The 13,545-nt window shown below is 44.9% G+C and overlaps 1 protein-coding gene across 2 annotated transcripts in view; it reads left to right on the plus strand.

The window, feature by feature from the left end:
* ANO8 (anoctamin 8) overlaps window positions 1–13,545 on the plus strand; it is a 191,471-nt gene that overhangs the window by 121,388 nt on the left and 56,538 nt on the right. For both annotated transcript variants that reach the window (XM_073551333.1, XM_073551334.1), the window contains exons 10-11: window positions 7,708–7,834; window positions 10,940–10,995. In XM_073551333.1, coding sequence (XP_073407434.1) covers window positions 7,708–7,834; window positions 10,940–10,995 — 183 coding nt within the window. The remainder of the gene's footprint in view (window positions 1–7,707; window positions 7,835–10,939; window positions 10,996–13,545) is intronic.

The raw sequence follows: 13,545 nt of genomic DNA on the forward strand, positions 1-13,545 counted from the left end.
GTCAGAAGTTGTGCTCTCAAGATGATGCCTCGGGACCGGAGTGGTGTTAAACGGTGAAAACGTCAGACAATGAGTATATGACTGGGGGGGCTTACATTTAACGCGCTACTGCAGCACTGAAAAAACCCCCGCTAGAGTGGTGCTTTAAGTGTTATTTACCCGTACATTTTTTTTTCTCTTCTTGGCATTTTCAAAAATCCAACTCTATCTGTAAGCTGGCCACAGTAACCAGTGTTGGCGGGGCGTGGCCTAGCGCACGATGTGAGAGGACGTGCAGAGGAGCTCTCCTGCCACAATCTCCCTGATTATAGCTATTTGCAGCGCTGCCGAACGCTGAAATTCCCCCACGGAGTGTGCAGAAACCTGGGGAGTAGCAGGGAGTAGAGTGCGGTCGGGTGGAGAAGAGCCCCGCAGCAGGATTACGCGCAAGAGACAGAAGGAGCTGGCAGCGTCTGGAAATGCTCAGGCCCAAGATGGCGCAGAGGCTGCAGAGGAGGCGGCAAGGGCGAGCGCGGCATATCAGAGGAAGATGGAGGTGATCGCTCGGCTGGAACGCTTTGCAAAGTCAGAGGAGGCTGCTAATGAGCGGTCAGAGGCTGAAGGGGAGAGACCTGACCCAGAACATGTCCCTGGGACACAGCAGGAAGGAGGGGGCCAGCCACAGAGTGGTGGGGAGGAATGGAGATCCCCTGAGGTGGCTGCATGTACTGGCCAGCTTGAGCAGCCGGACACACTGGATGTAGCAGAGCCGACGCTCAAGGACATATTCTCTGTGATAATGTACAACAAATCTGCCCTTGCAGCTCTGAATGGTCGTGTGGATGATTTAAAGGGGGAGATGGCTGCGATTAACGCTGCAGTGCGCAAAGTTGAACAGAGAGTGGAGGTGGTGGAAGAACGTGTGGGAAGTGCGGAGGACCAGGTTAATGAACTGTTGAAAAGGGAAAAGAAGTATATGCAACGTATAGCTGAGCTGGAATTTAAAACTGATGATTTGGAGAACCGCTCCCGCAGGAGTAACTTGAGGATTGCGGGGGTGCCAGAAAAAGCAGAGGGCAATAATCCCACTGAGTACATTGAGTCATGGTTGAAGAATACTGTGGGAGGGGACAGCCTTACCAAAATGTTTTCTGTTGAAAGAGCGCATCGGGTGCCCACCAGACCCATGCCCCCAGGATCAGCTCCAAGAGTCATTTTGGCTAAAGTTTTGAATTATAGAGACAGAGACACTCTGCTGAGGAAAGCCAGGACCCATGCGGAACTTACCATAGATGGCAATCGCATCTCCATTTACCCAGATTATTCTGCAGCAGTCCAGAAGCTCCGGATGACGTTTGGAGAAGTTAAAAGAAGACTACGAGACATAGATGTGCGCTACTCGATGATCTACCCAACTAAACTGAGAGTCGCAGCTTTGGACCGGGTGCACTTTTTTCAGAACCCAGAGGAGGCGACACTCTGGCTTGACTCTAATATACAAAATATCAGAGCGGGACGGACCCGTTGAAGGATACTCTGAGTGATGTTGAAACAGTGACTAACTGTGATTTAGTTTGAAATTACTAAGTTAATGGTCATCTTTGAGATGAAGCAATGCCATGTTGGTTTAAGAAGGTTGTGTTCGGCGGCGCAACACTTATTGCAGTTGGATTAATGTGGATGGAAGGGTAGTTGGAATACAGAGCTTGTATCGTTAGGCTGTTAAAACGCCCTACTGGTTCTCAAATAGAGAGGGAGAGAGAATTCTTATCAGCTTAAAGGCTGTGGGAGACAACTAATTTTTTGGGAGGGGGAGGGGAGTTTATTCCAGTTGGGAAGTTGAGAAAGGGGGTAGAGGTGGGGGGGAGGGATGGGGGGGAGGATCGAGATTCTACCTATAACGTGTCTAATGTTTGGGATTGCAACATATTATGGGGGATAGAATTAAGATTCTAAGCTGGAACGTTAGGGGTCTCGCTAACGCTTCAAAACGGGTTGCAATTTTACAATATCTGCTGAAGCTGAGGCCCTCAGTGATTTGCCTCCAAGAGACACACCTGGTAGAGGATAAAGTCGCAATGCTACAAAAAAGATGGGTGAGGAAGGCTTATCACTCGACGTATTCGGCCTATGCAAGGGGAGTGTCGGTGTTAATCCACAATTCTACTCCATACGAAGAAGTGGAGGCTATAATAGATAGGGACGGGCAATACGTGTTTATTGTATGCAGAATTTTGAATAGATTATTATGTATTGTGTCCTTGTATATCCCTCCACCATTCTCTAGAAAAAAGATACAGGAAATTCTGGACTTATCTGGGAAATGGATGGGAGTCCCGCTGCTTGTAATCGGTGATGTAAATAATATTGCAAATGATCATTAGGATAAAGGTAAACATACGGGGGGTGGGAAGGGGGGGAAGGTGACACCTTTTGGAAACTACATGAGGGAGATTGGTTGGATAGATTTGTGGAGAGTTCGGAATATGGAGAAATATACTTATTCATGTTATTCGGCGACATACGGATCTTTATCTCGTATTGATGTGGCTTTAGGAAATGAGGGAATGGATGACTTGGTACAGGAAGTGGAATATCTGCCCAGGGTCCTATCGGATCATTGTCCATTGGAGGTGTCTCTACAATTGGGAGGGCAAGGGAGGTTGACAGGAATGGGATGGAAAATTCACCCCTTTTGGTTACGGTTGCTGGATATGGGAAAGGTGGGAGAAGAATTGGGAGAATTTTTTAGGATAAATGAAGGCAGTGCTGAGGGCCATATACAGTGGGGCAAAAAAGTATTTAGTCAGTCAGCAATAGTGCAAGTTCCACCACTTAAAAAGATGAGAGGCGTCTGTAATTTACATAATAGGTAGACCTCAACTATGGGAGACAAACTGAGAAAAAAAAATCCAGAAAATCACATTGTCTGTTTTTTTTTCATTTTATTTGCATATTATGGTGGAAAATAAGTATTTGGTCAGAAACAAAATTTCATCTCAATACTTTGTGATATATCCTTTGTTGGCAATGACAGAGGTCAAACATTTTCTGTAAGTCTTCACAAGGTTGCCACACACTGTTGTTGGTATGTTGGCCCATTCCTCCATGCAGATCTCCTCTAGAGCAGTGATGTTTTTGGCTTTTCGCTTGGCAAAACGGACTTTCAACTCCCTCCAAAGGTTTTCTATAGGGTTGAGATCTGGAGACTGGCTAGGCCACTCCAAGACCTTGAAATGCTTCTTACGAAGCCACTCCTTCGTTGCCCTGGCGGTGTGCTTTGGATCATTGTCATGTTGAAAGACCCAGCCACGTTTCATCTTCAATGCCCTTGCTGATGGAAGGAGGTTTGCACTCAAAATCTCACGATACATGGCCCCATTCATTCTTTCATGTACCCGGATCAGTCGTCCTGGCCCCTTTGCAGAGAAACAGCCCCAAAGCATGATGTTTCCACCACCATGCTTTACAGTAGGTATGGTGTTTGATGGATGCAACTCAGTATTCTTTTTCCTCCAAACACGACAAGTTGTGTTTCTACCAAACAGTTCCAGTTTGGTTTCATCAGACCATAGGACATTCTCCCAAAACTCCTCTGGATCATCCAAATGCTCTCTAGCAAACTTCAGACGGGCCCGGACATGTACAGGCTTAAGCAGTGGGACACGTCTGGCACTGCAGGATCTGAGTCCATGGTGGCGTAGTGTGTTACTTATGGTAGGCCTTGTTACATTGGTCCCAGCTTCTGCAGTTCATTCACTAGGTCCCCCCGCGTGGTTCTGGGATTTTTGCACACCGTTCTTGTGATCATTCTGATCCCACGGGGTGGGATTTTGCGTGGAGCACCAGATCGAGGGAGATTATCAGTGGTCTTGTATGTCTTCCATTTTCTAATTATTGCTCCCACAGTTGATTTCTTCACTCCAAACTGGTTGGCTATTGCAGATTCAGTCTTCCCAGCCCGGGGCAGGGCTACAATTTTGTTTCTGGTGTCCTTTGACAGCTCTTTGGTCTTCACCATAGTGGAGTTTGGAGTCAGACTGTTTGAGGGTGTGCACAGGTGTCTTTTTATACTGATAACAAGTTTAAACAGGTGCCATTACTACAGGTAATGAGTGGAGGAAAGAGGAGACTCTTAAAGAAGAAGTTACAGGTCTGTGAGAGCCAGAAATCTTGATTGCTTGTTTCTGACCAAATACTTATTTTCCACCATAATATGCAAATAAAATGAAAAAAAAACAGACAATGTGATTTTCTGGATTTTTTTTTCTCAGTTTGTCTCCCATAGTTGAGGTCTACCTATGATGTAAATTACAGACACCTCTCATCTTTTTAAGTGGGGGAACTTGCACTATTGCTGACTGACTAAATACTTTTTTTCCCCACTGTAGTCTGGGATACTATGAAGGCCTTTTTGAGAGGGATTTTATTCAGAGAAGTATCTCGATATAAGACTAAGTCTCAAAATCAAGACAAAGCAGTGATGGAGGAACTAAGGGCAGCGGAGGAGGCATTGGGTGCGCAGTGTAATACAGATACGCAGACCCGCATGAAAGCGGCCCAATTGGAAGTTAATAAACTTCATATCCGTAAGGCGGAGAGACGGCAGGCGTTTCAGAATGAGGCATTCTACGCGGGGGGGTGAAAAAGTGGGGCACCTGCTCTCAGTGGTGGCGTCGGCACAACGGGAATCTTCCCATGTATATGCAATTAAAAATAAGGAAGGTACCGTGGTTTCTCAGGGGGATCAAATTTTGGAAGTATTTAAACAGTTTTACAGTGAGTTATACTCCTCACAGACACATAAAGGTCAAGAGGAGATGGACAGTTATTTGGGGACGATTGAGCTTCCTAGATTGGGGGATGAAGATAGAGAGTGGATGGATAGGCCGCTTACGGCAGAGGAGTTGAGGGTGGCATTGGCGGACATGGCAGGTAATAAGGCCCCGGGGGCAGATGGTATTCCAACGGAGGTCTATAAAATACTAAATGAAGAAATAATAACTAAATTGGTGAAGGTATTTGATGAGTCGTTGGAGAGGGGACAGCTGCCTACTTCTATGAGAGAGGCCATTGTTGTGGTCATTCCTAAAGCCGATAGAGACCCTTTGGATCCGGAGTCCTACAGACCGATTTCACTTCTTACGACAGATATTAAGATATTGGCAAAGGCCTTGGCCAACAGGTTGACCCGTGTGGTGGCTAAAATAATTCACCCAGATCAATCGGGTTTTATGCCCAATAAATCTACAGCAATCAATCTAAGAAGATTATATTTAAATATGCACATTCCGGCCGATAATGCTGGAAAAAGAGTGGTAGTGTCTTTGGATGCCCATAAGGCTTTTGACTGTGTAGAATGGAAGTACTTGTGGTCGGTCCTGTTGGGCTTTGGGTTCGGGCCTAGGTTTATGTCTTGGGTGGGGTTGCTGTATTCCTCTCCGACGGCAAAAATCAGAGTAAACAATAAATTATCTGATAGTTTCTCACTACATAGGGATACGAGACAAGGATGCCCATTATCTCCGTTACTGTGGAACCCCTAGCTATTAAAATAAGGGATACACAGGAGATAAAGGGATTTGTTTATGGAAGGAAGGAGGAGAAGGTGTCTCTGTACGCTGATGATATTCTGCTATACCTGGGGGACTCGGGGGAGAACTTGGATAATGCGATGGCATTAATTGAGGAATTCGGAGAATTTTCTGGACTCAAAATTAACTGGGATAAATCGTGCATCATGCCCATTGATACAGTAGATGGAGATATTGGGGAGGTTGGAATATCACCGAAATTGAGAGTAGTTTCGAGATTTAAATATCTGAGGATACAGATCGCCCTCCCTTTGAGTAGTTTTGAAGAACTTAATTTAAGCCCTCTGCTACAAAAAGTTCGTTCCAAGAATTCGGCGTGGAATAAATTACATCTTTCGGTGATTAGAAGGGTAAATCTTTTAAAAATGATTGTGATGCCGCAGCTGCTGTATGTATTGCATAATTCTCCAATTTGGATCCCACAGAGTAGGTTCTGTAAAATTAAATTGCTGTTCGGCGACCTAATATGGGGGGGGGGGGAAAGCCCACGGTTTAAACAAGAAACGTTGCAGAGGCCGAAAGAGGACGGGGGGGTGGCGCTTCCTAATCCCTGGGTAGATTTTTTAGCAGCACAATGTCAACATATGGGAGGATGGGGGGAGGAGACGGGACAGGAACAAACGCCCAGTAGTTTGAGAAAGCTGTTTGGGAAATGGCCTTTGGGAGAGAGCCTGGAAGGGGGGCAGTTTTTAAAATTTGGCTCTAGGTTTCCTACGGTTCTCCTTATTCATAAGGTATGGGAGAAAGTTAAACAGATTAGGGGTGTCACGGGCCTTACTAAATACTCTCCAGTGTGGGATAACATAAATTTACAAGAATTCCAGCGAATGGAGGGATTTGGGCTTTGGAGAGAGGCAGGAATCAGACGGATGGGTCAGCTTGTGGGTCAGGGGAGACTTAAATCATTCATGGAGCTACAATCAGAGTTCCAGCTTCCACACTCAAATATGTATCATTATAAAAGAATTCAGCATGCGTATCGGTCGCAATGTTGGAGGAGGCCTGTTGAGGTCCAGATTGATGTCACGCTGGCCTCCATTTTGGGGAACAGCGAGACGAAGGGGGCAATCTCAGAAGTGTATAGAGATTTATTATTTACATTTCTAGTCAGTCATCCCATCAAGGTTAGAGTGAAATGGGAGGCTGAATTGGGAGAAATAAGTGATGATAGATGGGAATCTATTTTAGAATATGTGCCTAAGATTTCTATGAGCGAACCTGGGAGGATGTCTCAGCTGTACGTAATTCATAGAGCTTACAGAACTCCTGATAGATTGTTCAAGATGGGTTTGAGGTCTGATTCCGATTGTCCACGGTGTTCGCAGGAACGGGCAGATATGATGCACATGTTGTGGTGTTGCCCTAGATTGTCTACATACTGGACAGTTGTACTGAATCGGATCGAATGGATATATAAATGTGTAATCCCCAGAGACCCTTTGATCTGTATTTTAGGCTTTGTGGAAGAATTGGCAGCGGTGGCTATGGTCAAACTGGCGATTGCTAGACTGTTGTTCATAGCAAGGAAATTGATTGCCCGGTTTTGGATCAGAGAGGAGCCTCCGACTAGACGGGACTTTCTTGCGCAGGCGGAGCATATAATTTCATTGGAAAAAAGTATTTACACTAAGAGAAATAAACTTGAGGTGTTTCACAAGATATGGCAGCCATGGGTAGAATGGAGTTAGAGGGGTGGGAGGGACGTATTGGGATATGGAAGATATTCACATTACATAACTATATATGGATGTTGGAAAGAGTACTGGACGAGGAACAGGGAAGGCACTGAAGGGATCTCGGAGGGGGGATAGGGGGGGGAAAAGGGAGGGAGGAGTTTTGTTTTTGTTTTTGTTTATAAAAACATGTTTATATGTGAACAATTGCTTGATGTCATGTATATGATGTAATTGTTATCATAAATAAAAATTTATCTGATTAAAAAAAAAACAGTGTTGGCCATGGGGGAAGCAAAGGCAATCAGATAATACCCCAGGGTCAACTAGATAACCTGTCTATTTATAATAATCATCAATATATTGTGCATTAACCACAACAGAAAGGTCTAAAAAGTTTTGAAATTCTGTCATTGTTTTTGTCATCACTAAATCTGACTACTCTTAATGTTCTTTTCTAGGAGTTCGTCCTCAGTATCAGAGAGCTCCCAAGACTTGTACGCTTCTTTCCCAAGATCCTCCTGGCTGTTATAGTTAGTTCCTGTGACGAGGTGTACCGAAAGATTGCGTACTGGTTAAATGATATGGGTACATGTTATCCTCTTGCTTATTACTGACCTGTGTTACTTTTCTACTTCTCATCATATTATTTCTTTATAGTTTATTACTTGTATATTTTTTATGTGTATTTTACCTGCATCATATTGAGCTGACAACGGACTTTAGTTAGCACTTTCCATTCTGCAAGTCTGTGAGGCCTGGGGCATCTGGGGGAAAAGAAAGTTCTGACAGGTTCGATTTGTATTGGTCATATCTGTTGATTTCTGTCAGGAAAATATGCGTTATTGCATAAATAAGCGAAGCACCTATCCAGAACTTCCTGTGCATTTCCTCGGTTTGTGACGGACATGCTGCTCCTCCCCCATTACGTTTGTGCAGTGTAGCACTGAGCTTCTCATGCTGCAGTCCTTCCACCCCATTTCCTCAGAGATTAGTGCTACATTAGTCTGGCACAAATTTTGGTTTTCACAAAGTTTGGTATTTCAGTGTTTTTATATCTTTTATAGTCAAATTTTTGTATCATTACTGAAGTACAATCATAAGTGTATTACTCGTTTACCGACAAATCCAGCAAGTATATGTAGAGACTCAATATTTACATTGTTGACCCTTATTTTTCAAGACTTTGGTAATTCGCCTTGACTTGCTGCGCCAAATCCCGACTGATGACAACCCATTTTCGTCTAATCAGGGCTTAGATAAATCAATAAGAAGCAATGCAGTACTGTCTACTCTGAAATAATAATTATCACATTATGAGCACGGTTTGGGGTCAAAGAGATATTGTGGTGCTCAGCTACAAGTAAAAGTCTATAATCCAGCAAAAAAGGAGGCGGCACTCACCATCCCTTTAAAATGCAATCTCTATTTCTTGCACATGAAAGCCATAAAACCTGGTAGCAGGAGAAAGCGTGGTGAAGAAAAGGCGAACAGTCTGAAGGGGGCTTCATCAGGGAAAATAATTTTACCCCAGTCCCCTGCAGTCCAATCCCTGCAGTTCCTGCAAAATGTCAGTCTCTTCTTGATGTTTTTCTTAGAGAGATGTGTCTTCTTTACTGCCCTTCTTGACACCATTCCAGCCTCCAAAACTCTTCACTTTGCTGTTCATGCGGGTGCACTGAAAACTGCTTGCTGCCATTCCTGTGCAAGCTCTACACTGGTGTTGAACTAATCTCATAGCTGAATTCTTCATAGGAGACAGTCTGGACTTTCTTGGGAATCATGAAGCCTTGTTCACCTCAATTGAACCTCTGTATTTGAAGTTCTTGATGATTTGCTAAATGTTTGATTAAGGGGCCCGTCACACATAGCGAGATCGCTAACGAGATTGCTGATTTTGTGACGCATCAGCGATCTCGCTAGCGATCTCGCTGTGTGTGGCATGCATCAGCGACCACCCCACCCCCCGCCGGGAATCGCTGATCGTGCAGGAATGTCCTGGGCCATTTTTTGATCGTTGGTCTCCCGCTGGCCAGCACGCATCGCTGCGTGTGGCAGCGGGAGAGCAACGATCAGCGAGCTCCCAGCGCTGTAAGCAGACGCTGGGAGCTGGTATCGAAGGTAAATATCTGGTAACTAAGCGCGCGCGGCACTTAGTTACCCGCTGTGTACCTTGTATACCAGCGTGCTCTCGCTGGGAGCTGGTATCCAAGGTAAACAGCGGGTAACTAAGTGCCGTTCGCTCTTAGTTACCCGATATTTACCTTGGATTCCAGCTCTCAACGTGAGCACGCTGGTATCCAAGGTACACAGCAGGTAACTAAGCGACGCGCGCACTTAGTTACCCGATAGTTACCTTGGATACCAGCGTCCTCGCTGGTCCTGATCGCTGGTGTGTCTGCCTGTTTGGCAGCTCACCAGCAATCATGTAGCGATGCACCAGCGATCCTAACCAGGTCGTATCGTTGTCGAGATCGCTGGTGCATCGTTTGGTGTGACGGGACCCTAAAGGCCCCGTTACACATAACGATGTCCCAGCGATCCCACCAACGATCCAACATGGATGGGATCGCTGGGACATCGTTAGGCTGATCGCTGGTGAGCTGTCACATAAACAGCCCCTCCAGTGATCAGGACCAGCGAGCAAGCTGATTTCCAATGTAAACTCTTGGATACCCGCTGTTTACCCTGGAAACCAGCGTGCACGCTGGTATCTAAGGTAAACAGCGGGTTTCTAAGAGCCGTGTGGCTCTTAGATATTCGATGTTTACATTGGAAATCCGCGTCCAGCGTCGCTGATCGGTGGTCTCTCGCTGCCACACGCAGTGATGCGCGCTGGCCAGCGGGAGACCAGCGATCGAAAAACGTCCCAGGACGATAGTGCACGATCAGCGATACCCGGCGGGGGGGGGGGGGGGGGGGGGCGGTCGCTGATCCCTGTCACACGCAGCGATCTTGCTGGCGAGATCGCTGTGGCGTCACAAAATCAGCGATCTCACTGGCGAGATCTCTGTGGCGTCACAAAATCAGCGATCTCGCTAGCGAGATCGCTGTGTGTGACGGGGCCTTTAGAAGCAATCTGTTTGATTTAGGGGCAATCTTGCAAGCAATAATGTCCTTGCCTGAGTTGCCTCTAAAGACCTTTTGATACAAAGCAATGATGCACTTGTTTTTAAGAGATAAGACCATGATTTCAAACATCAGCCCCCTTTTACAGCAACCATTATGCTCTTCTAATTCAAGTCAGCATGACAGAGTGATACAGGCTGCCTTGTCCTTGTTAACACTTTCTCCTGAGCTAAATAAAGAGAAGTTCACTGAAATGATGCAAACAGGTCATTTTGTGGAATGGCTTAATATTCAGTGGACTAGGTTTTTGTTTTTTTCAATTTTCATGACCATTAATGACTGCAATTTTTTTGCAATTCAGCTGATCACTTTTCATAGCAATCTAGAGTTAACGCAAATTGCCACCATAAAAAGTGAAGTAGTAAACTTTTTGAAAACCCAAATTTGTGTCCGTATCAAAACTTTTGGCTTGGAATGTATAATTGCTTAGCTGAAGTTTTGGCTGTCAGTTTCCCATCCGTTTTCTCTGACCAGCTTTATTTTTCTTCCATGCTGTTTAATGTATGGATATTTTCCATTTCCCATATTTATTCACCTTCTTCCCCTTTAATATTTTATTTTCAGAGAATTACCGTTTACAGAGTGCCTATGAGAAACATCTAATCATCAAAATTGTTTTAGTAAGTACTTTTCCGAAAAGGTGGGTTGGGAAAGATATAAATCTTTGTACCGTGTTAGCCAGTAGATAGAAGAATATTCAGAATTGAGAGTCCTCAGTGGTTGATACTTTAATGGCTAACTGAAAAGATGGTAACACATTGCAAGCGTTCAAGACTACTCAGGTCTCTTCATCAGGCTGGACTAGTCTAGTCATATGTTGTACTAGCTGAAGAGCCCGGCGTTGCCTGGGCATAGTAACCAACTGTGTTTAGTTATAACAAATTATAATGATTATATTGCACATAAAAACCGTGGATCTAATCCTATCCTGTGTGATACTGACTGCTGAGCCGTGTATCTAATCCTATCCTGTGTGATACTGACTGCTGAGCCGTGTATCTAATCCTATCCTGTGTGATACTGTCTGCTGAGCCGTGTATCTAATCCTATCCTGTGTGATACTGACTGCTGAGCTGTGTATCTAATCCTATCCTGTGTGATACTGACTGCTGAACCGCGTATCTAATACTATTCTGTGTGATACTGTCTGCTGAGCTGTGTATCTAATCCTATCCTGTGTGATACTGTCTGCTGAGCCGTGTATCTATTCCTATCCTGTGTGATACTGACTGCTAAGCTATGTATCTAATCCTATTCTGTGTGATACTGTCTGCTGAGCCATGTATCTATTCCTATACTGATACTGACTGCTGAGCTATGTATCTATTCCTATCCTGTGTGATACTGTATGCTGAGCTGCGTATCTAATCCTGTCCTGTGTGATACTGCCTGCTGAGCCATGTGTCTAATCCTCTCCTGTGTGATACTGCCTGCTGAGACATGTGTCTAATCCTCTCCTGTGTGATACTGACTGCTGAGCTGTGTATCTAATCCTATTCTGTGTGATACTGTCTGCTGAGCCGTGTATCTAATACTATTCTTTGAGATACTGTGTGCTGAGCTGCGTATCTAATCCTATCCTGTGTGATACTGTCTGCTGAGCCATGTATCTATTCCTATACCCTGTGTTACTGACTGCTGAGCTGTGTATCTATTCCTATCCTGTGTGATACTGTCTGCTGAGCCGTGTATCTAATCCTATCCTGTGTAATACTGTATGCTGAGCTGCGTATCTAATCCTGTCCTGTGTGATACTGCCTGCTGAGCCATGTGTCTAATCCTCTCCTGTGTGATACTGCCTGCTGAGACATGTGTCTAATCCTCTCCTGTGTGATACTGACTGCTGAGCTGTGTATCTAATCCTATTTTGTGTGATACTGTCTGCTGAGCCATGTATCTAATACTATTCTTTGAGATACTGTGTGCTGAGCTGCGTATCTAATCATATCCTGTGTGATACTGTCTGCTGAGCCATGTATCTATTCCTATACTGTGTGTTACTGACTGCTCAGCTGTGTATCTATTCCTATCCTGTGTGATACTGTCTGCTGAGCTGTGTATCTCATCTCATCCTATCCTGTGTGATACTGCCTGCTGAGCCATGTGTCTAATCCTCTCCTGTGTGATACTGACTGCTGAGCCGTGTATCTAATCCTATCCTGTGTGCTACTGCCTGCTGAGCCATGTGACTAATCCTCTCCTGTGTGATACTGACTGCTGAGCTGTGTATCTAATCCTATCCTGTGTGATACTGACTGCTGAGCTGTGTATCTAATCCTATCTTGTGTGATACTGACTGCTGAGCCGTGTATCTAATCCTATCCTGTGTGATACTGACTGCTGAGCTGTGTATCTAATCCTATCCTGTGTGATACTGACTGCTGAGTCGTGTATTTAATCCTATCCTGTGTGATACTGACTGCTGAGCTGTGTATCTAATCCTATCCTGTGTGATACTGACTGCTGAGCTGTGTGTCTAATCCTCTCCTGTGTGATACTGACTGCTGAGCCGTGTATCTAATCCTATCCTGTGTGATACTGACTGCTGAGCCGTGTATCTAATCCTATCCTGTGTGATACTGGGCTCCCCCTGCAGTCTGTGTCAGAGGGTGGTCTGTGTTGGCACGGTAATAAATTGTGTTATTTCCAGCTTTACAGAAGGACGATACCACCATAGAAATGATAAAAATAATAGGCCTCATTTACCACAACTGTCTACAAAGAAAACTGTTGCTGATAGCAACCAATCACAGCTCATTTTTCATCTTTTAAACAGCTCTGGGACAGCGTGGCGAGTTTTGAGTGGTGACTTTTGTGTTTCGACTTTTATGTGGCGAGGTTGGTGTATGTGTGGTGAAATGTGTGCTGAGGGTGGTATATGTGTTGAAGCACGTGGTAGTGTGTGGCGCATTTTGTGTGTGTGTGTTCATATCCCCGTGTGTGGTGAGTATCCCATGTCAGGGCCCCACCTTAGCAACTGTACGGTATATACTCTTTGGCACCATCACTCTCATTGTTTCAGTCCCCCTTGTTCACATCTGGCAGCTGTCAATTTGCCTCCAACACTTTTCCTTTCACTTTTTTCCCATTATGTAGATAGGGGCAAAAAGGTTTGGTGAATTGGAACGCGTGGGGTTAAAATTTTGCCTCACAACATAGCCTATGAAGCT

The sequence above is a fragment of the Dendrobates tinctorius genome, unplaced genomic scaffold (genome assembly GCF_039654945.1).
Source record: "Dendrobates tinctorius isolate UK_male_01 unplaced genomic scaffold, ASM3965494v1 ptg000175l, whole genome shotgun sequence".
Classification (NCBI taxonomy): domain Eukaryota; kingdom Metazoa; phylum Chordata; class Amphibia; order Anura; family Dendrobatidae; genus Dendrobates; species Dendrobates tinctorius.